Source organism: Dama dama, chromosome 15 (assembly GCF_033118175.1).
Source record: "Dama dama isolate Ldn47 chromosome 15, ASM3311817v1, whole genome shotgun sequence".
Lineage (NCBI taxonomy): Eukaryota > Metazoa > Chordata > Mammalia > Artiodactyla > Cervidae > Dama > Dama dama.
In genome coordinates this window covers 74161867-74189417 of record NC_083695.1, presented here as the reverse complement: position 1 = coordinate 74189417, position 27551 = coordinate 74161867, and the positions used below count along the sequence as shown (strand labels likewise).

The 27551-nt window shown below is 42.5% G+C and overlaps 1 protein-coding gene across 5 annotated transcripts in view; it reads left to right on the top strand.

The window, feature by feature from the left end:
* Positions 1-2912: 2912 nt before the first annotated feature.
* The window catches only part of SORCS1 (sortilin related VPS10 domain containing receptor 1), a 581948-nt gene continuing 557309 nt past the window's right edge, over positions 2913-27551 (top strand). For 4 of the 5 annotated variants that reach the window (XM_061162594.1, XM_061162595.1, XM_061162592.1 and 1 more), the window contains exon 1: positions 2931-3488. In XM_061162594.1, the coding sequence (XP_061018577.1) occupies positions 2931-3488 (558 nt within the window). Of the gene's footprint in view, positions 3489-27551 lie in introns of all 5 variants that reach the window. The other variant, XM_061162593.1, reaches the window with a different exon arrangement.

Sequence of the window (27551 nt, the reverse complement as noted above, 5' to 3'; positions counted from 1 at the left end):
CTTATTGGGTTGCTGGGTTGCAAACACCTTGAAGTAGACTAGCTCACTTTCCTCCATGAGTAGCCTATTTCTTGAGTCCTCTAGAAAAGCATGCTAGTTTAGGGAGTTACTGGTACTTTCCCTTTCTGCTTGTTGACAAAAGTCCCCGATGATCAGAATCATAAGAAAATGAATTTATAAAAAAAAAAATAGTTAAAGTCAGTTTCTTCTACATCTGTGTAAACTTTGTCACAAATGGATGATTAAAGTCAGGCATTAAAAAAGTGCCTGTCTCTATAAATTCTCAGCAAATGAATTAAAATGCTCTCACATTAAAGGGATTATTGTAGTAGGTGTCTGAAAAGATGAGCATTGTAAACTCCTTGAGGATGAAATGTCAGCTCTACTTGACAGGAAGAACTTCCTTTTGAAACCAAAACAATCTAAATTTTGGTAGGGTAATAATAGACTAAAACCAGAAAATGTGAATCCACGAATTTATTTTGCTTTTTCCAGTCCTATATTTCGATGGGAGATCATTTGGGTTCTGAGGCTTTAATCTGGTTTTTCTCTCTTGGAGGAATTCTCACAGATTGGAAAGGAGGTATTAGGGCAAGAAAGGGCATAGAAAGAAGGTATTAAGCCAAGGATCCTGCAAAACTTTGAAAACCTTTCTGAGGAGAGGAAAACAACTGCTCTGGGTTTTGACAAACAACCCTTGCAATTTAAGAGGTAGGAGAACCTATGGCTCACTTCTCCATCTAGAAGACTCAATCCGCCAGTAGTCCTTTTTTAGGAGGATTCAGGTTTGGGTAGTAGCGGTGGTTTTGGAAGAACAGCTTGTGTCTCCTGTAATGGCAAACAGAACACTCTATTGTTCTTTTAAGTATGCAATTTTAATGGCTGAGGAAACTGTGCTTTTTGCATTGGCACATTTCTTGGATTGATCATGAGAACAATCAGCTTGAACTGTTTTGTAGCACATCTCTGGCTTGGAAGAAGAGAAATTCCGCTTGGACAAAATTAAAGAGTATTATTAATTGAAGAATAATGATCATTTTGTTACTTTCAAATTTGGTTTTCCCATCACAAACCCGGGATTCAGATTTTTCAGTGAGGTTAACTTTGCAAATATGAAAATGAACAAACATATAATGAGAAATTGGAAATTGTACTGTTTTGTTGTGGGATTCATTTATTCAATCAGTAAATATTCATGGAATAATTTAATAGCTACCATGTGATAAGGAAGTATTATCAGGCTCATGAAGACTACAAAGACATGAGAAGGTATTTCAACCCTTAGAAGCAACTTTCTGTTTGAAAATGGCCTGGATTTTTGAGAAATTCTTTGTAATTTTCAAAGCCATTCACCTACTATAAATCTTCATATGAACTTTTGAATAGTAGCAGGGGAGCTAGGCAGGGCATATAATCATACAATTATGGAATTTTAGGAGTGAAAGGATTTTTAAAGGTCATCTAATGCAACAACTTTGTTTTAAACCTGGGAAGCTGAGAGACTACTGCTTGTTTGAGATTCCACAGCAAACTAATGGCAGAGCATCCAGCATCCACATGAAGTTTGCTACTAGGAATCTAAAGGCCTGTGTTAATAGCTCTGGGTTAGGCACTAATGCCACAGGAAAGATGGAGCACCAAGCTTCCTTTCCCGTAGGCATCTGCACACAGAACTGCATATAACAGACTTACAGTAAATGCGCTCAGTCATGTCCCACTCTTTGTGACCACGTGGACTGTAGCCTGCCAGGCTCCTCTGTCTATGGGATTTTCCAGGCAGGAATACTGGAGTGGGTTGCCACTCCCTTCTCCAGGGGATCTTCCCCACCTACGATTCTAACCTGTGTCTCCTGCATTGGCAGGAAGATTCTTTACCACTGAGCCACCTGGGAAACCTATCTTAACAATAAGTATTTATTGAATTAATGACTGACAGATTTCCTACCATATAGGACACTGTGTCAAGTACTAAAGATAAAAGGCAACAACGAACTGGATACTTCTTCCAAGTTGCACACAACATAGTCTTCCTGTCCTCAATGAGTGTGCAGTCTTTTAAGGAAACCAAGGTATACCACAAAATACACTAAGACTGGGTTCAAATACGGTGAGTGCTTTAGGAGGTCAAGGAAGGAATCTAAGAGGGATAATTGATGAAAAAATCCCTCACACTACAAACACACACACACACACACACACACATCACACACCCGCGATATTTTAATTACATCATTCTCTGCTGATGCTGGGACACACACTGTTCCCAAGGTAAGGTCAAGATGCCAACTTGCTGAGACTAACAAGAGGAGAAGCCAACTCATCCCTATTCTCCAAACTGAAAATGACCAGAGAGGGGGATTTTAAAAAGAAAGAAACAGCCACAGAGACTGATAGAAACAGTAAAACAGGAATAGGAAATCCCCAACACAGTGGCCACTCCGCTGGCCACCCCCACGGGAGGGGCGCTCGGGCTCAGAGCAGAGCCCGGCGGCTGCGGGCGCGCAGAGCGCGCGGAGGCGAGGAGCGGGCGGCGGCGGCGCGGGCGAGCCCAAGGGGAGGGTCGGCGGCTCATCCAGTCCCCGCAGCCACCCGCGCGCAGCGCAGCTCGGGAGCGGGACGCGGCGCTCCGAGCCCCGGCAGCGCCCACCCTTCCTCCCGCGTCGCGCGCCAGCGCCCGCTCCGCCCGCGACTTCAGTTCGGCTCCACCCCCGCGTGGCGGCGGCTCGCTCTGTCCGAACCCGTGCTCGGCACCCACCCAGCCCGAGGAAGCGGCCGCCACCTGCCTCGCGCCGCCACGGCCCGCCCCCACCGCGGCCCAACTTGGATGGAGTTGGGGTCCTGAGCGCCTGCCCCTCGCAGCCAGCCAGCTGAGAGCCCCGCACCGCCGCCTCTGGTCCGGGACCCCTTCTCCGCTCCTCTCCGCTCCCGCGATGGGAAAAGTTGGCGCCGGCGGCGGCTCCCCAGCCGGGCTGAGCGCGCTCCTCGCGGGCGCGGGGCTCTTGGTCCTCTGCGCCCCGGGCTCCTGCGGCGGCGGCTCCTGTTGTCCCCCGCGGCATCCCAGCGCGGCCCCACGCTGGGCTCCGACCCCAGGGGGGCTTCCTCACCAGGGACCGCGAGGCAGAGCTCCTGCTGCGCCCCTGCCCCAACTCGGAAGACCCCTGTTCGCAGTGGCCCCCGGGGACCGAGCGCTGTCCCTGGAGCGGGCCCCGGGCACTGGGGCGCCGGTGGCGGTCGCTCCACGCTCTGGCCGGAAGAGACGGAGTGGAGAGGATCTAGAGAAGGCTGAGCGAGGAGAGGGGACGAGTAGAAGCCCGCGGGGAGTGCTAAGGGACAGAGGGCAGCAGGAGCCTGGGACTCCGGAGCGGGACCCGGACAAAGCCACTCGCTTCCGCCTGGAGGAGCTGAAACTGACCAGCACCACGTTCGCGCTGACGGGCGACTCAGCACACAACCAAGCCATGGTCCACTGGTCTGGCCACAACAGCAGCGTGAGTAAACTGGGACTGAGGGCGAACGGGTGAAGAGGGAAAGGGTTAAAGTCAACTGTGTGATCTGATGGAGAATTTGGGGACATGGGGTTTGGGGACTTGAAAGATGCTGCAAATTAGTCTTCCCTGCCCTTCTCCCCAAGGAGTTAAACGCCACCAACTAGGTAGTTACCCCCACCCCTTTCCCAGCAACACCAGAGTCCTCTCCAAACCTCTAACAAAGCTTCTTACAGGGCAGACAGATCGCTCTTTCCCGTTTCTTTGGTCTCAATGGTGTAGGATGGAGCCAAGACGAGGCAAACAGAGGGGGTTAAAGTATTCTGAATGCAGAAATGAAAGGGTTAAATTTCCAGGCAGCCTCCTGTTCCCTCAAGTGACTTTCCTTTTACTTGCTAGACTTAAGGATGAGAGCAAGTAAGATTTTTTTAAAGTCTTTATTTGTAGCCTTTTAATTTTATTTTTGTGCAGAGCTCCTAACCCCTTCTTCCTAGCATGGAAGAGAAATTAAGTGGATAATGAGCTGCCCTTAATGCATTCTGTTTCTGGGGACCAAGTGGATGCAAGTTTCAGGACGGGAACTCTCCAGCATCTTCTAACAGCATCAGCCAGTGTGTTTGGAGAGCTGGGGCTTTCCAGCCTGTGAATGAGTGCTTGTTCTCGGACTTGATCGGTCCCAGGAAGATCAGATATATCTCTGTGACAACAACTCCCTGTTCTCCTCCATTGCCTGACCTCCTGTAGTGAAGAGCAGGAATAAAGACTTCACTCTTGCCTTGTTAAGGAAGGAGAGGGATTGCTGGATTTCCAGGAGGCTGATACTTGGGAGGGGAGCGTGGTTGCAAGTCCATGAGCTGCGGCCAAGTCAGGGAAGGTTTTAGATTTTTGGAAAAACCTGAATATCTGGAATCTGAGGGAGCTATTCCAACTTAAACTGCACCTAGAAACTTCAAGGAGCTGAAATAGTTAAGAAAGAGCTTTGGTGGTAATAACTGTAGGTGATTTAAAAGTATGGAAACTTCCCTATGTTGCGGTTAAGCAGACAAGAACATAGCAACCAAGGACGGTAAAATGAAAAAGAAAAATTAAAGTTTCAGCTTCTATCGGATTACCAAGATTGTGGTATTTGTACTAGGCACAAGCTCTGCATCCTGGTACATTTCAAAATGTTTTAAGTTGTGATGTAATTGCCAGAGACCTTCCCAGGGAAGTGCCACTTTAGTAAATTGTGTTCATTGTCAGCTTTTTAAATGAGAGTTGTGAATATTTTAAAATAAGAACCTATCATTATGGATTTCTTGGGTACATAGACATAAATTGTATTAAAGCAAGTTGTGATAAATAATATTTTGTATCATATCTCTGAGAATATCAGCACGGCTTTCCCTACAGTTTAGCCTTTATGACGAAAGCTGTGGTGCCCAGTACTGGTTTAATCAAATAATTGAAACTGAAATTGTTTTCATTCAAGGTCTGGAGACCCTTGCCCTCATTCCTTACCTTAACTGTCATATCTTTCATATCATAATCACTAAAATTAATCCCCCAATTTGAACTTGAATCTTCTTAAACTGATTAAATAACTTTTGCTCTGTTTTAAGTGATTAACTCAAAGCCCTCAGCTTTAAGACGAGATTTTAAACACATCAGACATATTAGATCTTGTATCAAGAAGTAAAGGACCTTGGACTCAAAATATTTCTGGCTTTTAATGTAATGCAAGCTGTAAAATATCACTCACTCACTAGACCTCTGCTTTAGTTCACCTCTTGAAAGATCTTGGAAAGAGCAAGAAAAGGAGAGTACATCTTTGGCAAATTTTAGACACCATTTAAGAAATGCTGCCAAGCCCTGCTGGCCCTTTTTAAACGGTGCTTATAAACCCAGTCAGGCTTATGGGTCAGGGCTTGGATGGGTGACGTGTAAAGAAGTTGGAGATGATGTAGGAAATAATCAAAGTGCTAAAAGTTGGAGCATTGAAATCATGTAGACTAATGAGATCTCTATCCTAAGTCGTCATTCTACAAGGTCACACCTTCCATCCCTGCCCACTTACATGCAAATTGTTGTAGTTTTTTTCTCAGTGTATACATATAGGTAGTAGAGGAAGAGAAACAGTGTTTTATCAGGAGCTTCCACAAAGCCATCCCAGATTCATAGGAGAGAGAAAGTTTAAAATATTTTTGAAAGTAAGGAAGGTGGAAAGAAACTTTTCTGGGCAACTTTGTGATGTGAAAAGCAGAGTGGAGACCTGAGTTCTAGTTCTGCCTTTTTGTGGTTTGATCCTGACAAGCTGATTGCCTGAATGTGCATTCTCTCATGTCTAAAACAGGAGGGGAGGATGCCTGTCAGATTCATTACTGAGAATTATGTGCCAGGATATACTTAAGAGGGCGTCGTGACTGTAAAGTAGTGTATACATCTTTGTAACTCTCATCTCATGGCTCTGCACGTTCCCCCAGAGGAAGAAATCCACTAACCTAACTCTGAGGACAGCAGTGAGTGGGGGTGGGGCTCTCATTTTCTTCTCCTTTAACTGCCATCCCTTATGGATCCACCCCCAACCCATTCAGGGCCAGGGGCAATACACGTCCTCTGAACCTGTCTCACCTTTAGCTAAAAGTCTTTGCTAAGTAGGGCTTCTGATGACAATAACACCTGCATTAAAGGTGTAAATGTATGGTAATTATAGGCTGCCTGTCAAACTTGTGAAGAATTCTGGATCCTTCTCGCAACTCTTTCCCTTCTCCTTCCTGCCCCCTCCTCTGTTGGACTTGTGCAGTTGGGTAAAGATATGACTGTTTTGCCTCATCTGTGGGCGTGATGTGATTCCTCTGTGCTGCAGTCTAGCTTGATGAAAAGTGTTGATGAAGTTGGTAGAACACCTGGGGGGATCTTTTGGCATGAAAGGTGCTGGGTATGAATCATTTGTCATGAGCTTGGTGTCGTAAGCAAGAACATATTGTTCCTACCCTACTCATCCAAGGCATGCTGTGCCCTGATCTAAATTTACAGAGTAGTTCTTAGTTTGTTAAAATATATATTTATCTATACATATGTATGGTGGGGATGTGTTTATTCTTTATATCCAAGGAATTTCAAAGTTCTGTACTGATTAATCCTTACAGTATCCCTGAGGCAGGTGTCAAGTGTTAATATCTCTTTTTCATATTTTTATGCTGGAGTCAATTTGAATATTTCAGTTCACTCTCTTGTCCCTTTCTCACTAAAAATAGTGTTACAAGATTTGTTAATAGAGGCTTTTACTTGACATATTTTGCTATTATGATATTTTTAATACTGCATTTATCATAGTGAATGATGATCTGGTTGGTTTTTATATACTTTTTTGTCTTTTGTTGTCCTGGGACTTGACATTTACTATCCATCCTTAGTGAGTAAACTGAGTCCCAACTTGAGTCAGATTTTGGGGTAGATGCCTGACATTCATTATTTCATTTAATTTTCACAAAAAATTTATGAGTAGGTATTATTATCTCCATTGCATTAGTGAGGAAACTGAGGCTTCAGAAGGTTAAATGATTTGCTAAAAAGATATAACAGTTCAGTGGCAAAACAGACACTGACTCCCGGGGTGATCTGACTTCAAAATCCCACAGAATGACTTGTCTTAGAGACGTTAAGTGGGGTAGAAAATCCCAGACCCTTGGAGATCTATATTTTAAAGACTCCTGTCTGGGACAGATTTCACATGATGGTGGAGGAAGGCATAGTCTTAGCTGGAAACTCCATGTCTTTGTAGGAAAGCAAGGACTGTATAAGCTGTGCCTGTCACATTGCATTCTTTACCTTAAAGTAGTGATTTGGCTGTTCTCTTATCCGCCCACATCTTCATCTTTACTGAGACATGGGATCCGCACCTGGTGATTCATTGAGCACGAGGTAATGTGCCATCATTCAGCTTTCAGATCTGGTGTTCTTCAGGAATAGATTCCTTTTCTAAGTTAATTACAAATCTGATGTTATAGAGAGGTTGCTTATGAATACTTCATTTGACTATATACTTTCATGTAATTTTTTAAACTTTTTTTTCTAGAGTGAAATGATAAAGGATTTTCGATTTCTCTAGCAAGCCACATAATACCTTCTCCTCTCATCAGTACTTTATTCTGTTAATGGGTGTTAATGTGGTGTGACATGGAAGGCAATGGGTTTGGAAGCAGAGTTGAGTTTGAATGTTAGCTGTCCAGTTACCCAGCATGCTGCTTTGAGCAAGACCTTTAAATTCTTTGAGCTTCTATTTTCTCAACTATAATATGGGGAGGGCACATCTTTTTTTTTTTTTTTCCCCTGAAGATTTGATATCACTTACACAAAGAGGCGGTAATACATAGCAAGTGCTCGATAAATGGTACTTCTTATTTTGTGTAGCAGAAATACATCTCTCCTGGTAATTAGGACCCCTGGTTATAGTCTTGGCTATACACAAAAGTTAGATATTTCCTTATAGTCTATCAAACTTTTGTAGCCTCAACTTTATCCTCTGTAAAATGACATGAATATACCATAACATCGCTGAAATCCCTTATAGATTGTAATCCAATTAAAAAATTTTGTCAACCTGTAGGTATTTTGCACCTTCTACATCTAAATAAAGTGCCCCGGGAGTATTCAGGATTCAGAAATGACACAAGGAGCTATACTCTTGACCTGTGAATGAGCACGCCTTTCATTTCCCAAGATTCTTCCTCTCTCTGTGGTTTATATGCATATCTTTAATAGGAAATTAAGGCATTTGAGACCCAAGCAGGCATTCATTTCAATGTAGATTTTCAGCAAAATATAGTTTATTAGGTTTATTAAATCATATCTTCAGGTTAAGACTCTTGGTGAAAGTAAAAGTGTTAGTCATACAGCTGTGTCCGATTCTGCAATCCATGGACTGTAGCGTGCCAGGCTCCTCTGTCGTGGAATCCTCCAGGAAGAATGCTGAAGTGGGTAGCCATTCCCTTCTCCAGAGGATCTTTGTGACCCAGGGATCAAATCTGGGTCTCCTGCATTGCAGGTGGATTCTTTACCATCTGAGCCACCAGTATCTTTGAACAAAAAAATTGCAACCTATTGTGAAATTGGAAAGTAAAGACCCCTTGAGGTGTTTTAATGGGATTTTTTTTTTTTAGAGTAAATTGACATCAGTATTGACTTTGAAAATTATGTCCACATCCTTTTAAAGAAGGATCCCAGAAACTCATAAGCTAGGGTAGAGAAGTCGATGCAATTTTCTTATTTATTTAAGAGAATAGTAATTGCTCATATTTAAGGTGGGCTTGTCATATGGCAGCATTAAGGTAAGAAGCTTACACAAATTATACAAAGTATCATATTTACTTTTAATTCTATGAACATGCATTGAATCCTAATATTTGTCAGGCACTGATAGTAGGAACATATGTGGATTGATGCATAAGGATGAGAAAAAAATGATACCTGCCCTCAAAGAGCTTTCAGTCTGCTACCCGAAGAATGCCCTGAAGGAGCAGCAGAAGGTAAGTGTCCTCTGGGGTGTCAAGTGCTGTAGGAGTTGATAGACAGGTTAGGCAGGCACCTTTTGTCTCGGGTGATCTCCAAACTTTATTGCAAAGTAGGTGCTTCAGCCGAACCTTAAAATGCAGAGAAATTTTTAATTAAAAGACGGATATTATTACAAGGATATTTTGAGCTGAATGGATGGCATGAGTAAATTTGAGAGTGGAGATGTAAAAATTCCTATCTATATCAAGGATATTAACCTACGTTAAATGTAAACTATGTTTATGATTTTAACCTTAGAAATAGTTTCAAAAATGTGATTTAAGCATATACACACTCATCTCCTAGTGAGTTTGGCTGCATTCCAAGCCCAAATAGAAAATATTAATAAAAACCTGTATGGTCACTTGAGGGCATAACTGCCCTTATTTGCACATTAAATTTCAGCTGGATTCATCATTGTTTCATTTTTACCCTGACATTTTTCACACGCAGTTTTCACCAACAGACCTTTTTTTTTGTTTGTTTTAACTTCTTGATTAGAAATATCACTGGCTGGGCTGCCTGGAAGATAAATTAATTTGGCTTCCTGACAGCTTCTGTTAACTAAATGTATGGAAAATATTTGTCCTGTCTTTGTGTATGTCTCAATTACTGTCATGTATCTCTGGCTGGAAAGGTTGGTGAATGCACCTGTGTGTCCTAGATGGGAAACTAGCCAAACGGTATCCCTGAAGTGGCCAAAGGGATGGCAGAGAAAAGGCGTGGTCAGTGTGAGGTGGAACCAGGCTCCATGAAAGGGCGGTAGTTACTCCCGAGGAGGAGTGCGCATTCGGCGCCTGTGGGATGGGTGGAACAGTCCATGGTTGGAGAGAAACAAAGCTGGACTCTTACTGAGCACGGTTTGCAAGGAAAAAGAGAGCCTATTCTAAAATGTAGGTAGGGGAAAAAAAAAGGACGTCAGTGCTCTGCAGGAACTCCTACATGAAATTTTGCATGTGTATGAAAGATATTGTGTCTATTTCTATAGCACTCCTGAATGTTGTTATACCACTTTAGATTGGAGATAGCCCTTTTCCTTTGCAAAATGCCTCAGTTTTCAAAGATGGAAACATTACTTTGATGACTTCAGTTTTCATTCTTGCAACAGTCCTAGGAGATAGAAAAGACAAATATCATCCGCATTTCTCAAAGAGGGAAAGCAGGGTGTTGGTATTAAGTGGGTCTGTTAGTGGAAGCGGAGGGTCAAAAATGTTTTGTCACACAGCACGACTGATTCTCGGCTTGGAACGCCACTGGCTTTTCACAGCCAGGAGTTAGGACGCAGCTGCATCCTAGCTTCACAGCTTGCCTCAAGCCCACGCACCTGTGTCTGCAGTGGTTGCCATCCTGGGGTGAAGTATGAATTGGCCATGGAACTCCTGAGTTCTAGGCTCAGCTATTTGAGTTATTTGGCCTGGGCTTCAGAGCAAGTGGTCTGGTCAAAATCATGCTCTTGGCATTGTTTAAATCTTTTAAAAGGGACCCTAGAGGGAGATGATGGGACTTTCTTGCAAGTAAAGTCTCCGGTAATAATCTGTCTACCATGTGTGTTCCAGGGCTAATGGTCTTCAGAGATGAGATTACTTATCGCTGGGCTTATTGCAGCAGGCACTTGCAGAGAAGAGGGGGAGAGCCATCTCTTCCCCCTCTTTAATTGCCTTATGCCTGTGAAATCTAGTTGAAAGTAATACTAAGTATGGCCTCGGTCAAAGGAATCTAGAGCTTCAACTTTGGAGAGTAGCAGTAAACTGAAGGGATGCCTTGTTGACTCCAGTGGATTTTATTTGCTCAAGGATTATAACAGAGTTACCAGCTATTGCCTTTTCTGCTTCTTCTAACTTTTGGGTGTGGGGATGAGGTTGAGGTGGGAGAAGGGAGCAGAGGAGAGTTTTCCACAAACTAGGGAGACTCTCTGCAGCCAGATAAGCTGTATTGATTTTAACAGAAATCATCCCTAACAATAATAGCATAAATGACCACCAATTTAGTGACCAGATTCCCTGGAAGTACATTCTGGAGCATTGCCATGTTATTTCACTTCATCCTCACACCAGTCTTACACACTAGATATCATTATCCTTGCTCTGAAGCTGAGGAAGTCAAGGCTTAACGATTTGGCCTGCATTCACCCAACTCTAAGTTGGTGGCAGTGATAGAATTTGATTTTGCCCTTTCTGGCTCCAGAAGCTTTTCCATTTGATCGTGCTGTCCCTTCATCAGGGTTTACCTCTGAGTTTCTTTTTGAGATAATGCCTTAAGTCAGTGCAGAGAACTGTGGGAGAACTCTTGGCAAGAGTGCCCCACTTTGGGGTGCTTCCTTTCATGTCACCCCGATCTGAGGTCTCTGACCTGATATACTTTACTTGGAAATAAGCTGCTCCATGATGGAGCTTGGTCAAAGCCCTCCCCTCCGCTCATCCCGTCCCCAGGAGTGGCTTGTCTGAGGTTATTAATATGTGTTACCTTGTTCTCCGGGAGGATGTGGGGATGTGCTGATTGGTTTCTCCCTTCTGGCTGATGACCCAGGAGTGACAGTGTGGACAACTTGAACAGTCTTTAAGGGAGGTGCTAATAAGAATAAGGTTTTCAGACAACCAACTAATCATGTTGTGCCCTGAAGCCAGTGAATTAATGCCTGCAGTGGTCTTCCCCTAATCAGACTCGCAGAGGCTATTGAGGCAGAAAACTGTGGGCGGTGGATCCTGCTCCAGGCCCTGTGGGGGGTGGGGGGAGGTGAAAAGCAAAAGGTCTTTCCCTATCTCCACACATTCCAAAACGCACTCTTGATTAGAATCATTCAAGGGGAGAAAAAGCTATTTTAGGCACGGTTGTCACTTTGCTTAGAAACCTATCTGCAGCCCTGTTTACCCTGCCTCGTGTTTTGCTGAATTGACAGAGAATTTCTTAACTGAGCGGCCATGGGCTCCCTCCTTCGGCTCCTAGGGCAGCGCTTTTCAATTCACCTTTTTGGGACCTGCTTTTGAATCTGCTGATGGGGGCTGGGAATCTATGTTTTTCAAACGCCCTTAGAAACACTGAAGTTTGAAAATAATTTTCCTAAAATTTGTGTGTGAGTTTTGCTGTCTATGAACCCCTTCCGTTGTCTGCACAATCTTAGGTCAGTATGCTTTACTTTTCTGCAAGGAGAGCTGAAGTCCAACACTTTAATCACCTGCTCAATGAAAATTATGTCCCCAGTGGTGAGAACCTGGTGGAAGGTTCTGTAAGAGAGAGAGATAAAATGGCACAAGACAGGTTCCCCAGGCAGAGAAAGATGGTGCCTTTATGCCAGATGGTGATGTCTCTATCACTGAATATATCCTATGCCGTTCTCTTTCCTGGATGTCCATATGTCCTTGGGCAAAACAAGTGGCTAAAAGAGTACATTGTTGTCAATATAACATAGCATTTAATGATTGGTTTGAATTCCTGTTCCCAGATACCTGAACTCTGGCGGTTAGCTTTGGGACTTGGTGTCTTAGTTGCCTCACGTGTTTAATAGGAGTAATAGTGGTGTACTTTCTCTATGGTTTCTTGATGGTTAGGAGAGACAACAGATAGAAAAATGCTGAAAGTGGCATCTGCCATATAGTAAGAAATCAATAAAGGTAACCTATTATTATTGTTGTTATCATCATTATTTTGTTAGTATTAGTACTATTACTAACAGTGTTTGAGCATGACTTACTAAGAGATGTTTGTAATATGTTGCTCATTGCTTCTGTTTCTCCGTTTTTGTTTGTTTTTTTATTCCGGTTCCATTTTCTTGTAATGATGCCAGGACTCTCGTCTACTCTTTTTGTTGTGCCTTTCAGCATCTCTTAACTATTTGCAAGTGATAGTCGTTATAGGGTTCCGGTCCAAGTCTCCAGTGTGTGAGTGGGAGGTTGGTTGTTCATACACCAATAAGCGTTTCTCTGACACCAGGTGGATGTCCAATGCTTTAATTCTGACACTGTCTACCCAGAGGTCGCATCAGATTTCACAGGTTAAGGACTCAGTCCCACAAGACCATGCCTCACACTTCCAACTTCCAGGGTCAGCCCCAAGTCCAGGTGACCACCTGCACTTCTGGCTGATAGGCTACAGATGGGAGGCTTCAACAACTTCCTCCTTGTGTTTGATTCATTTGCTAGAGTGGCTCACAGAACTCAGAGAAGCTTTTCACTTGCTAGATCACCAGTTCATCATAAATGAATATAACTCAGGGACAGTAGATGGCAGAGGTGCCCAGGACAAGGCATGGGGGAAGGGTGTGGGGCTTTCCCGTGCTGAGTGCACCCCCCTCCTTGATCTCTGACTATTCACCAACCCAGAAGCTCTTAGAACCCTGTCTTGAGTTTTTATGGAGGTTTCATTACACAGGAACAATTAAATCATTGGTCACTGGGCATTGATTCAAATTTCTGCCCCCTTCCGCTCCCCAGAGGTCCTGGGGGTTGGACTGAAAGTTTCAACCCTCTAATCACATGGTTAGTATTTTGGCAATCAGCCTACACCCTTAGTTGTGGTCCAAAGTCACCTCATTAACATCTCATCACAGGAAAATCCAGGAATTTTAGAAGCTCTGTGTCAGAAATGGGGACTGAGGCAAAATATATATAGTTTTTTTATGAATCATGACATCACAACCAGCGTACTAAATATTTGCTGTTTTGTTTGATATTTCCATGGGAAAAACTGGCTTTCACCTAGAAAAGACAACTCACGACCTTCCATGTATGTATATATATATATATATATATATATATATATATATATATAAATGTTCCACAAAATATAAGAAAAGGGAAATAAAAGAAAATGTAAAATTAAAATTAAAAAATAGTACAGATGTAAGTGCTTCTCAGGTGACTCACTGGTAAAGCATCCCCCTGCCATTGCAGGGAATGCAGGTTCCATTCCTGGGTCGGGAAGATCCCCTGGAGGAGGAAATGGCAACCCACTCCAGTATTCTTGCCCGAGAAATCCCATGGGCAGCGGAGACTGGTGGGCTACAGTCCATGGGGTTGCAAAGAGTCAGACACAACTTAGTGACTAAACAACAACAACAGATGTAAGCCCCACAAAGTGTTTCTTTTTTTTTTAATGACTGTGTTGTCCCCTTATATATCCCAAGACCCTAGAAATATACTTAGAAGTGGCTCAATACTTTACAAAATATTATATAAAATTTCACTTGTGTAATAGAAACAGAGGGAAGGTATGGTTCAAAATGCTTGCCTCCGATTATGAACACTCGGATTGTAGCTGATTTTGTTTGCCCATAGTTTTGGTGTTATTGTTTTCCCATAAATGTGCATCGCTTGAGTTATTTTTAAAGGTTATTTGAGAAATGAAAAAAAGGAAAAGAAACAAAACAGGAGAGAACAAGCAAGTTTGTGAACTTGGCCTCATCAGAATTGCATTCCAGGCACACTGAACCAGACAAAGAGCCCACGTTCAAGTTGCCTGATTTGCTTCCAGTCACTATTGTTGGGAAGGAGCTGGTGCCCAGGGTTTTTTTTTGTGTGTGTGTGTTCGAAGCTGCAGGATCACCCCACACCTCTCTTCTAGTTGTGCAGCAGCAGGGGTTTCAGGACCGTTTGCATATCATCCCCTTTGTAGATTCCAGACAGAGAGATCTGGAGGTAATTTCACCTACCTGACTATACCTCCAGAAAATTTGAGTAGCTTCTTGTCTCCAGTAAAGAAGCATGCCTTTTAATTTGCATCTCAGTCTCTTTCTTGATCTTGGGCTCCATCTGTCTCTCATATATGTTTATACTAGTACATGCGTCACAGTTGTGGGCATCTCGTGCATCTCTGTGTATTCACAGCACTGGTATCTTTAAGTTTCCACTCTTAAAAGTGAATTACTAGATGCTGCTGTATGGCAACAGTGAGAATGTTTGCTGATTGTGAGAGATGAATGGACAGTGATCTCCAGAATGAGGAAAGAGGACAAAGAAACCAAGAGGAAGAGATTGAGAGACAATGGAAGCAGTGAGATGGAGAAAGAGAAGGAATAAAGGGAGAGGAAAAGAGAGTGCGGGACCATGATAATGGCAGAGAGAGGCAGAGAGCAAGACAGAGACAGAAAAAGTGGACAAAAGAAGATTATAAAGAGAAGATAAGGTGCAATGAGCCAGTGAAACTGTGACTTGAGAAAGGAAGACAGGAGACAAAGACAGAACTTGTAACCAAGGCGTAGAGACAGAGTAAGTTAGAGAGTTAGAGATCAAAACAAGAGAGGAAAAATGTCAGTGAGTAGAGAGAAAAGTAGTGAATGTGAAAGTTTCTCAATAGCATCCGACTCTTTGTGACGCCATGGGTGGTAGCCCATCAGGCTCCTCTGTTCATGGAATTCTCCAGGCAAGAGTACTGGAGTGGGTTGCCATGCCCTTCTCCAGGGATCTTCCTGACCCAGGGATCAATCCGGGTCTCCTGCATTGCAGGCAGTTTCTTTATCATCTGAGCAAACAGGGAAGCCCTGAGTAGAGAGAACTTGTTTTCAATTCATAATGTAGAACTAATTTCTACCTAGTCTGGCTGTATATTTCCCACTATAGTGACAGCATGTCTCTGGCCTTTGCTCTGGAGGTTTTCACACCCAGCCAGGTCGTGTTGCTATCAGCGGCCCGTCTTGCATGCTGGACTGCTTTTAGAGCCAAATATGCTGGTGAGTGGGGTGTGCAGTGGAAGAGGTGCATGTAGTGTTTATATACTTTGAAAAATATCTTAGATCTCATTGGGGAATAGGACTGATGGTCTGGATGATAGAAAGGCAGCTTCTAACCTCTTCTTCTATACTAGTCCATGCTATTTTGAATTTTTAACATGGGCATGCATTTCTTTAATAATAAAAATCCTAAAACATGTTTTAAGTGGTTGATGTGTCAGCACACTACTGAGTGCTGGGAATACAAGATAAATAAGACCTGATCTTTACCCTTGAGGGTGCATATTCTTGTGGAAATAGACAGACACATAAACAGATAAATAGCAATTTAGTGTGGTAAGTGCATAATAGCTATTAGAGTTTAGTGCAAAGTGCTATGCGAGCAAGGATGAGTTGGGGACAATTAATTTTTTTCTGAGAGTGGGAGGCAAGTCTTGGGGAAATGACATTTAAGCCAGGTCTTTATGCAAGGTTAAGAGTTTGCAGACAGAACGGGGCTGGGCAGGAGGTAAGGCCACTCCTACCCATTTTAAACTCTCCAGATCTTGAATCACCAAGCTGTGATTAGAATGGTACTTTCCTTCTTCATCATCTCAGTGCCCAAGATATTTGGAATCAAAACTCATGCTGTATTTTGATATCAGGTTAGACACCCCAGTTTGAAATGTCCTCTTAAGTACTTGGTCTCAAACTGGCCAAAGTAATCTGATTTTTCCAAAGGGTGAAGTTATTCACCTGAATCCTTTCACTGCCCTGAGTACTCGCCTATGCACACACGCAGATGCACAATTTTAAATGATTTCCGTCTTCTCTCTTCACAATAGAATTTGATTAAATAAATACTCAAGGGATTTTTCCTTGGTCATTCTGTATGTTTTAGAGTTAAAAATGAGTGTTTATGTCATTTTCTTGATCTCGCTTCCCTAGTCAATATGTGGAACTCATTCAGAATGAGTTGGATGGTCACCACTTAGAATTGCAGTATGATTATTCAAGGCAGTAGGAGAAAGCAGTATACTATTCCCCTGGATATTCTGAATCAGGGTCATCCAGACTTAAGTGGTTATGCCTTGCAAAGAGGACATAAAGTATACATAAAGTAAATACATAGAAAATTTCCCAAGAATAGATTTGGCTTTTCACTGATTGTTCCGTTTACCTCCTTCTTGTCCACAAAGAAGAAATAAGATAAAAAAGAACATAAGAGGGTAGCTGGTAAGGAAAGGCATGGCTAGAGTTGAAGGAGCATGTGTCCTTAGAACCAGATCACCACCTTGTAAGTGTTGAGAAGACACTTCCCTGGACTTTTTGACTTCTGCCCTTTCCATGGATATAACTTTCAAACAGACTATGGCTTGAGATGATGTTATAATGTCCAGATCTGCCTCTGAGGTATCATGATTTAGGATTTTTTTATTAACATTTTGTGCTACTGTAGTAGATTAAATGACTCAGGAGTTTTATCATTTTGGCAGAGAAATGACTTGGGAATGATTTTTTCAGCTGATATCAAATATGTCCTTAGATATATAAATGACTATCCCTAAAGTAGGATAAAATTTGTTATCATCTGAGTGTTTGTATGTTGAAACCTAACTCCACATTGATGGTGTTAGAAGATAAAGCTTTCAGGAGGTAATTATATCATGAAGATGGAGCCCTTATGAATGACATTCAGTGTATGTATATGTCCTTAATTGCTCAGTCATGTCCAAATCTTTGCAACCCCGTGGACTATAGCCCTCTAGGCTTCTCTGTCCATGGGGATTCTCCAGGCAAGAATACTGGAGTTGGTTGCTATGTCCTCCTCCAGGGGATCTTCCCAACCCAGGGATCAAACCCAGGTGTCCCACATTGCAGGTGAATTCTTTACCATCCGAGCCACCAGGGAAGCCATTCAGTTCAGTTCTGTCGCTCAGTCGTGTCTGACTCTTTGCGACCCCATGAACCGCAGCCCGCCAGGCCTCCCTGTCCATCACAAACTCCCAGAGTCTACCCAAACTCATGTCCATCGAGTTGGTGATGCCATCCAACCATCTCATCCTCTGTTGTCCCCTTCTCCTCCTGCCCCTAATCCCTCCCAGCATCAGGGTCTTTTCTAATGAGTCAGCTCTTCGCATCAGGCAGCTAAAGTATTGAAGTCTCAACTTCAGCATCAGTCCTTCCAATGAACACCCAGGACTGATCTCCTTCAGGATGGACTGGTTGGATCTCCTTGCAGTCCAAGGGACTCTCAAGAGTCTTCTCCAACACCACAGTTCAAAAGCATCAATTTTTCAGCGCTCAGCTTTCTTCACAGTGCAACTCTTACATCCATACATGACCACTGGAAAAACCATAGCCTTGGCCAGACAGACCTTTGTTGGCAAAGTAATGTCTCTGCTTTTTAATATGCTATCGAGGTTGGTCATAACTTTCCTTCCAAGGAGTAAGTGTCTTTTAATTTCATGGCTGCAGTCACCAAGAGAAGCCATTAGTACCCTTATAAAAGTGACCTATGGTGCTCCCTTGTCCTCTCTATCATGTGAGGACACAGCAAGAAGGCACCAGTCTATGAATTAGGACGGGGACCCTCACCAGATATTGGATCTTATGACATTTCGATCTTAGGCTTCCTAGACTACAGAACCATGAGAAAGAAATGTCTGTTGTTTATAAATCACTTAATCTATGGTATTTTCTCACAGGTCTGAACAGACTAAGACAGGCTCTCTTCCAGTCACCCAAATTTGTTTAATTTCACATATGAGACTCTCCTTGATATTCATTTAACTTAAAGCCTTAGGGAAAAAGAAGGAAAAATTATATTTGCCTTAAAAGCCCACCACCTTTAGAAGTACCTGAGTACCTCATATTCAGCCTAAATGTTGGTCTTGAAAATATCCGTAAAGAAGCAACAATGATTTCCCATTTAAAAATTAACTTGTCTTTCTTTTGTAGGTGGGATTTGCAGTAGTTTATTTAAGGCAAGGGTTGATAAACTACACCCCATGGGCCTAAAATGTCCTATCACTGTTTGCGTATGACCCATAAGCTAAGAATATTTTTGTACTTTTAAATGACTAAGAAAAATAAAAAAGAAGAGTGATACATTGTGACACTTTAAATTTTTTGATACAAATTTTAAGATGATGTAAGCAGTGAGGCATGATAAAGATACTGCAGATGCCGCCTGCATGGTTTTCTTGTTTCTCAGGCATAATACTCTTAGCCATTGGAAATTCCCAGTCCCAACGTGGACCTTTCATTCTCACTTCTTGTCCCTTTGCTCATACTACTTCGTGCCCAGTTAAATCTATTTCATGTTTTAAATCCTTACTTGGATATTGCCTCCTGAGAATTTATCCATTACTTCCAAAGAGAAGTGATACCTGATTCTTCTGAAAGAGATCTTACGCCCTGTTCAATCACTAAACGTCATCTGGTTTGTATTCCAGTTAATGGTGAACTCCTTGAGGGCAAGACTGCATTTCATTCATTTTTACAGACCAAGATCTGGCACATAGGAGATGCTTGATAAACGTACTTTAAAATATCAAAACTCTAAAGCAGTATAGGATTGTTTTACTGACACTTTTTACAGTCCAGGAGGTAAATGGTCAGTATTAAGACAGCATGATGATGGGCTGTCTGGCAATTTTTCTCTGACTCAATTCCTGAAGTATAAGCTATGCAGATTACCTCATCCAAATAATTCTAGTATGGCCCCAATGTAGAGAGAGATATTGAGATAAAGATTGAGGAGAGTGAGAGAGAGAGACGTGCAGAGTCACAGCTTTCTCATTGCAGGAAGGCTAGTGATGCTTCTTAAAGAGTTCTGAGGAGCCAACTACCAGGGAGCTCTGACGGCTGATGGAGGCTCGCACTGTCTCAGGCCTGAGGGAGAAAATGCCTTCATGCTCCTCTTTTGAGGAGCTGGATTGAGAACCAGTCCCCACGATACAAAAGTCTCAGAAGAGCCAGAACATGTGCGAAAACGATGAGCAGCTATTGCATTGTGAAAGATAAAATTGCATTTGTGGTAATGTACTGAACTGACAGCACCGTGACAATGGGAAAAGAATTATGGGTTAGATACTGCATGGTCTTTCAGGCACATTTACCTGAGAGGGTAACTTGAGACTTGCTGACTTTTCCAAGTGAGTTTGGTCATAATAAGATTTCAATTAAAGGTGGGTGAGGACTGCTATTTATCTAGGGCTCAGGCTATAGCTAATATGATTTTAACCAATACTTGTTGGGTCTTTGCAGTGTGCAAGGCACTAATCCTGGTAATACACATATTAGTAACAATAGTGAGTAAATACTGTCATTATCCCCATTTTAGAAATAAAGTAACTGAAAGATGGGAAGTTCAGTAACTCACCCAACATCACAGGGATAGCAGAATATAGAATTGAAATTTAAATCCAGATAGTTGTGATCTAAAAATTCTCAGCTCTTGGACATTATATTCTACTGCATTTAGGACAGTATGGTGTTTTATCTTCAAGTAGTGTCACATTTTTCATGTATTCAGCCATTCATTATTGAGTGCTGAATACCTGGCATGCATATGCCAGACACGGGATTTATTCCTGATCAGACCCAGTGATAGTCCTTGGACTTAGAGTTTAGTAGTCCACCTACTAACTCTACAGGGTCTGAGAGGTTATGATCCAGGAGTATTTTTGAGAAGTAGACTTTGCAGAACTCTCAAAACTTCCTCATTGCTTAGGGTTTACTTGAAAAAGTATGAAGGAAATGTGTTTTTTTTTTTTTTTAATTAGATGATTATTGAGCAATAGGTAGCATGTTGGTTGGCATGGTTAAAATAATGAAAAAAATGTATTCATAGAAATCTGTATCTAAATAAATAGAAACATTTACAGTTCTCTTTATCATGGACATTGACAAATTAGTATTTGTGTGTATGTGAAGGACAGTTATATGCCCACACATATTTGCTTCTGCCTCTATATCTATATCACCAGGCATACTTATAGCTAGATAATCTCTTTCAGTGCCTTTGCGTTATTTTCACATTTTGAGTCAAATTCTGTTTTTCAAGGATATAATAAAACTATGGGACTTATTTTCTATGAAAACCAAAATGCTTGCCCCAGTTGTATGACGAAGCAAACATTTTATGTGTAGATTAAAAAAATGATAAAACTATTTCAAACCTAGTAGTAGCAATAAGCACTGAATTAAAAATAGAGTTTGAGTGAAGTTATCTAGCAAAGTTATCTAGCAAATTTATCTAAAAAATTATAAAACTATTTCAAACCTAGTAGTAGCTATAAGCACTGACTTAAATATAGAGTTCAAATGAAGTTATCTAGCAAAGAATTTGGGATCTTTTCTTCTTGCTATAGTTCCTTCTCTCACTTGGAAAATACCTACTTTCTATTTAAGACTGAGAAAGGAGTTTTTTCTCCAGCTCAAGGACTGTTTACGCTGTATTATGATGTGTGCAACCTGCTGCATTTCAGCCTGACAGCTAAGTTGTCTTAATTCAATGAGAACAAATTTGAATGGTCTGACCTTGATTTATTATTAAAACTAACTTATAGCCAAGTTGTTTGTGTTTTTAATGGGCTTTCTTATTTTTAGGGCTGCTAGCATTTTATTTATGCAAAACTGCTTGCAAAAGCATGGGCTTCTAATTAAGACCTATCATCCCTCTTTGTTAAAACATTTGGTGCATACTGGTTAATTTTCCTGCACAGTAATCTAGTACTGGACAGGGTTTCTTAAAATATAGTATCTGTACTGTGATAGAGACAGAAAACCAGAATAGTAAATGGGTTTTGCATCTTGTCCTTTGACAAGACCATTTCTGCAACCTGGGATGAATGACAAAATATTTGCTTCCCAGAAGTTCTTGGTCTCTGGCCTTCCTCCAGTCTCCTCATTTTCTTCTTTAGGTGATTCAGTTCAGCCACTTACACTTCACTATTTCTGGTAATTCAAATAACTTGTACCATCAGGGAATGCCTAGTGTGTTTGCCCAGGATTTTCCTACCAAACAATCTGCTTTATTCATTGCTTGCCCATGTTTTAACACCACCTACCACCCACATCAGTATTTATCACATTATTTGCTGGTGGATATGAGCAGAGAATTTGGAGTGCTTTTCACACCTCCCCCTTCATCCACAGGAAGACAGAGATTATCACCACTTTGCAGAAGAGGGAGGTAGATTAAATAGCACCAGGTACCCTGATGGCTTAATTCTTTATTAAAAAAAAAAAAAGGCAATGCAGAAAGTCTTGGCATACTGACATAGCTGTTCCTTTCTTTTCGAGAGGTGATGTGGATATTTGTCACCCTGGGTCCTTACTGTCCCATAAAAAAATGCAGGCAAGGAAACAAATGCAAAATTCCTCTGTGTCTCTTCTGTGATACTATTATTTCTCAAAAATTGTGGTCCCTCCTACACAGAAGAAAACTGATGAAGAGGGAGAGGACTGTCCAGGAGCTCAGCAGGTGGAGCTGTTCTCTGTGAGACGGCGCTGGACCTGGCTTCTGCCTTGGGCTGCAGCCACCCACTGCTCAGTGCAGGCTAAGCCAAGGCCACGGGCTCTTACTTGTTTGGCAGAGACGAACTAGCTGCGGGATCTTGTTCTGTCTTTAAATTCAGGTAGTGTTCCACAAGGGCTTCCCAGGTGGCTCAGGGCTAAAGAATCCACCTGCCAGAGCAGGAGACACAGGTTCGATCCCTGGGTCGGGAAGATCCCCTCGAGAAGGAACTGGCAACCCACTCTAGTATTCTTGCCTGAAGAATCCCATGGACAGAGGAGCCTGGCGGGCCACAGTCCATGGTGTCACAAAGAGTCGGACCTGACTGAGTGATGGAGCAGAGTACAGTGTCCCACAAATGTCCTTGTGTACAATGAGATGGGGACAGGGTTTGCCTTACTCGGTGGCTGACCATTCTGGCACTCATCATCCACATCAGTAAAGTCTTAATTAAAAGGAACGAGGGGGTTAACAATATAGGCTGTGGTGCCCTGTACTGGTTTTCCATTTAGTAACTCTGTGCTGTTTGTTGTCACATGTAAATCTTACCATATGCACTTAACTTTCTGGTGGGGCTGAGAATAGAGAACTAGTCCTCCTCTCAAATGGCTAATAGTTTAAGGGGGAATAAATAGTTAAAATACAACTCATTAAGTGCAATACATACAGAGGAGAAGAATTAGCCAGTTGATAGTGGGGTGAGGTGATGATATTCGCAAGGACTTCCAAGAAAAGGTAGCGTATTATGTCCTTGGTAAACAAAAAGGGGTAAATAAGAGTTTTCAGGTGAAAAAAAAAGGAGAAAATGTGCTATGTGGAAACGTAGAAAGCCCTATGGAAGGGTTGGCACATGTGGCAAGTTACAAGCATGAGAAAGAATAGGCCATGAAAGATACGGAATGGAAGTCAGGGGAGGAAGAGAGGCCAGAGACTAAGCTGGCATCCTATCACGGAGGGCCTTGCAAACCAAACTGAAGGTGCCAGGGAGTGGCCTGATGAGCATTTCAGTTTGAAAGAATTGGGTGGATTGGATGGGTGCAATATTGGAGAAAGAGAGACTGGAAAACTCCTTGGAGAACCCATTCCTCCACTGCTTCCATTTGCGAGGTACTGACTGGGCAGCTGGGTGCCTGACCGTGGAGGCTGGTGGTGCTCTGTGACTGTCACACATACTTTTCCAAGATAGCACTACAGAGGGTAGGACCAACACGCACAGTCTGTCTGTCACAAGACGTGCATCATCAGTAGTGAGATATTTTGTCTGGTATCAGTTCAGTTCAGTTCAGTTCAGTTCAGTTCAGTCGATCAGTCGTGTCCGACTCTTTGCAACTCCATGAATCATAGCACGCCAAGGCCTCCCTGTCGATCACCAACTCCCAGAGTCTACCCAAACCTGTGTCCATCGAGTCGGTGATGCCATCCAACCATCTCATCCTCTGTCGTCCCCTTCTCCTCCTGCCCCCAATCCTTCCCAGCATTAGGGTCTTTTGCAATGAGTCAACTCTTCACATGAGGTGGCGAAAGTATTGGAGTTTCAGGTTCAACATCAGTCCTTCCAATGAACACCCAGGACTGATCTCCTTTAGGATGGACTGGCTGGATCTCCTTGTAATCCAAGGGACTCTCAAGAGTCTTCTCCACCACCACAGTTCGAAAGCATCAATTCTTCGGCCCTCAGCTTTCTTCACCGTCCAATTCTCACATCCATACATGACCACTGGAAAAACCATAACCTTGATTAGACAGATCTTTGTTGGCAAAGTAATCTCTCTGCTTTTTAATATGCTATCTAGGCTGGTCATAACTTTCCTTCCAAGGAGTAAGTGTCTTTTAATTTCATGGGTGCAATCACCGTCTGCAGTGATTTTTGGAGCCCAGAAAAATAAAGTCTGACACTATTTCCACTGTTTCCCCATCTATTTCCCATGAAGTGATGGGACCAGATGCCATGATCTTAGTTTTCTGAATGTTGAGCTTTAAGCCAACTTTTTCACTCTCCTTCTTCTCTTTCATCAAGAGGTTTTTTAGTTCCTCTTCACTTTCTGCCATAAGGGTGGTGTCATCTGCATATCTGAGGTTATTGATATTTCTCCTGGCAACTTTGATTCTAGCTTGTGCTTCATCCAGCCCAGCGTTTCTCATGATGTACTCTGCATATAAGTTAAAGAAGCAGGGTGACAATATACAGCCTTGACGTACTCCTTTCCCTATTTGGAACCAGTCTATTGCTCCATATCCAGTTCTAACAGTTGCTTCCTGACCTGCATACAGATTTCTCAAGAGGCAGGTCAAGTGGTCTGGTATGCTCATCCCTTTAAGAAGTTTCCACAGTTTGTGATGATCCACACAGTCAAAGGCTTTGACATAGTCAATAAAGCAGAAATAGATGTTTTCCTGAAATTCTCTTGCTGTTTCGATGATCCAGCAGATGTTGGCAATTTGATCTCTGGTTCCTCTGCCTTTTCTATATCCAGCTTGAACATTTAGAACTTGACTCTTCAAGTACTGTTGAAGCCTGGCTTGGAGAATTTTGAGCATTACTTTGCTAGCATATGAGATGAGTGCAATTGTGTGGTAGTTTGAGCATTCTTTGGCATTGCCTTTCTTTGGGATTGGAATGAAAACTGACCTTTTCCAGTCCTGTGGCCACTGCTGAGTGTTCCAAATTTGCTGGCATATTGAGTGCAGCACTTACACAGCATCATCTTTTAGGATTTGAAATAGCTTAACTGGAATTCCGTTACCTCCACTAGCTTTGTTCATAGTGATGCTTCCTAAGGCTCACTTGACTTCACATTCCAGGATGTCTGGCTCTGGTGGTCACACCATCATAGTTATCTGGATCAGGAAGATCTTTTTTGTAAAGTTCTGTGTATTCTTGCTACCTCTTCTTAATATCTTCTGCTTCTGTCAGGTCCATACCATTTCTGTCCTTTATCGAGCCCCTCTTTGCATGAAATGTTCCCTTGGTATCTCTAATTTTCTTGGAGAGATCTCTAGTCTTTTCCATTCTATTGTTTTCATCTATTTCTTTGCACTGATTACTGAGGAAGCCTTTCTCATCTCTCCTTGCAATTCTTTGAACTCTGCATTCAAATGGGAATATCTTTCCTTTTCTCCTTTGCTTTTTGCTTCTCTTCTTTTCACAGCTATTTGTAAGGCCTCTTCAGACAGCCATTTTGCTTTTTTGCATTTCTTTTCCATGGGGATGGTCTTGATCCCTGTCTCCTGTACAATGTCACAAACCTCTGTCCATAGTTCTGCAGGCATTCTATCAAATATAATCCCTTGAATCTATTTCTCACCTCCACTGTATAATCGTAAGTGATTTCATTTAGGTCATACCTAAATGGTCGAGTTGTTTTCCCTACATGCCTCAATTTAAGTATGAACTTGACAATAAGGAGTTCATGATCTGAACTGCAGTCAGCTCCTGGTCTTGTTTTTGCTGACTGTGTAAGAGTTTCTCCATCTTTGGCTGCAAAGAATATAATCGATCTGATTTCGGTATTGACCGTCTGGTGATGTCCACGTGTAGGGTCTTCTCTTGTGTTGTTGGAAGAGAGTGTTTGCTATGACCAGTGCGTTCTCTTGGCAAAACTCTTATTAGCTTTTGCCCTTCTTCATTCTCTACTCCAAGGCCAAATTTGCCTGTTACTCCAGGTTTCTTGACTTCCTACTTTTGCATTCCAGTCCCCTATAATGAAAAAGACATCTTTTTGAATGTTAGTTCTAAAACGTCTTGTAGGTCTTCAACTTCAACTTCAGCTTCTTCAGCATTACTGGTCGGGGCATAGACTTGGATTACCATGGTATTGAATGGTTTGCCTTGGAAATGAACAGAGATTATTGTGTCATTTTTGAGATTGCATCCAAGTACTGCATTTTGGACTCTTTTGTTGACCACGATGGCTACTCCATTTCTTCTAAGGGATTCGTGCCCACAGTAGTAGATGTAATGGTCATCTGAGTTAAATTCACCCATTCCAGTCCATTTTAGTTTGCTGATTCCCAAAATGTCAACGTTCACTCTTACCATCTCCTGTTTGACGAGTTCCGATTTGCCTTGATTCATGGACCTAGCATTCCAGGTTCCTATGCAGTATTTCTCTTTACAGCATCTTACTTTGCTTCTATCACCAGTCACATCCAGAACTGGGTGTTGTTTTTGCTTTGGTTCCATCCCTTCATTCTTTCTGGAGTTATTTCTCCACTGATCTCCAGTAGCATATTGGGCAACTACCAACCTGGGGAGTTCATCTTTCAGTGTCCTGTTTTCTTTTTTTTTTTTTTTTGCCTTTTCATGCTGTTCATGGGGTTCTCAAGGCAAGAATACTGAAGTGGTTTGCCCTTCCCTTCTCCAGTGGACCACATTTTGTCAGAACACTCGACTCTGACCCGTCTGTCTTGGGTGGCCCTACATGGCATGGCTCATAGTTTCATCGAGTTAGACCAGGCTGTGGTCCATGTGATCAGTTTGGTTAGTTTTCTGTGATTATTGTTTTCAGTCTCTCCACACCGTGATGGAGAAAGATAAGAGGCTTATGGAAGCTTCTTGATGGGAGAGACTGAGGGGGAAACTGCATCTTTTTCTGATGGGCAGGGCCATCACTACACAAATAGTGTGTAAATATAGACTGTGGGTAAATCTACTGAGCATACAGGTGGTGCTTAATAAATATTCAGATTTTAAGCAGCTTTAAGGAACAGTTGACATCTATTTTTCCCTGTTCGCCATGCCTAATGCCTAATGCCAGAGCCCTTCTCACACTAATGCTCAAGAACACGTCAGTGAAGGAAGATGCAAATGTCCTCTAGCATCGCTGAACATTTAAGCAAGACCAGCATTTGTGGTTTCGGCTGCTCTTACAGTGCAGCTCTCTGTGCTGCAAAGTCCAGGTTCCCACCACAATCTCCAGTAGGGTTCATAAAGTCAATCAGCAGTAGGAACTCTCTTAGAAGTCTTATCTCCCAGGCTCACATTTTAATATCTTTCCTCTTCCCAAACCTCTGCTGCATTTGGACACAAGAAAACAGAGAATGGCTGTTGGTAGGCAGCCAGTGAGAGGGCTAACCCAGGATCCATGTTGTCAGAGTTGAGTGAGAAAGCTTTGGATGACTAAACGATCTTCCCTGGTGGCTTAGATTGGAAAGAATCTGCATGCAGTGCAGGAGACTGGGGTTTTATCCCTGGGTCAGGAAGATCCCCTGGGGAAGGGAATGGCAACCCACTCCACTATTCTTGCCTGGAGAATTCCTTGGACAGAGGAACCTGGTGGGCTGCAGTCTGTGGGATTGCAAAGAGTTGGACACGACTGAGTGACTAACACAAAGAAACCAAATTGGTTGGGAGGATACTACACGGTAC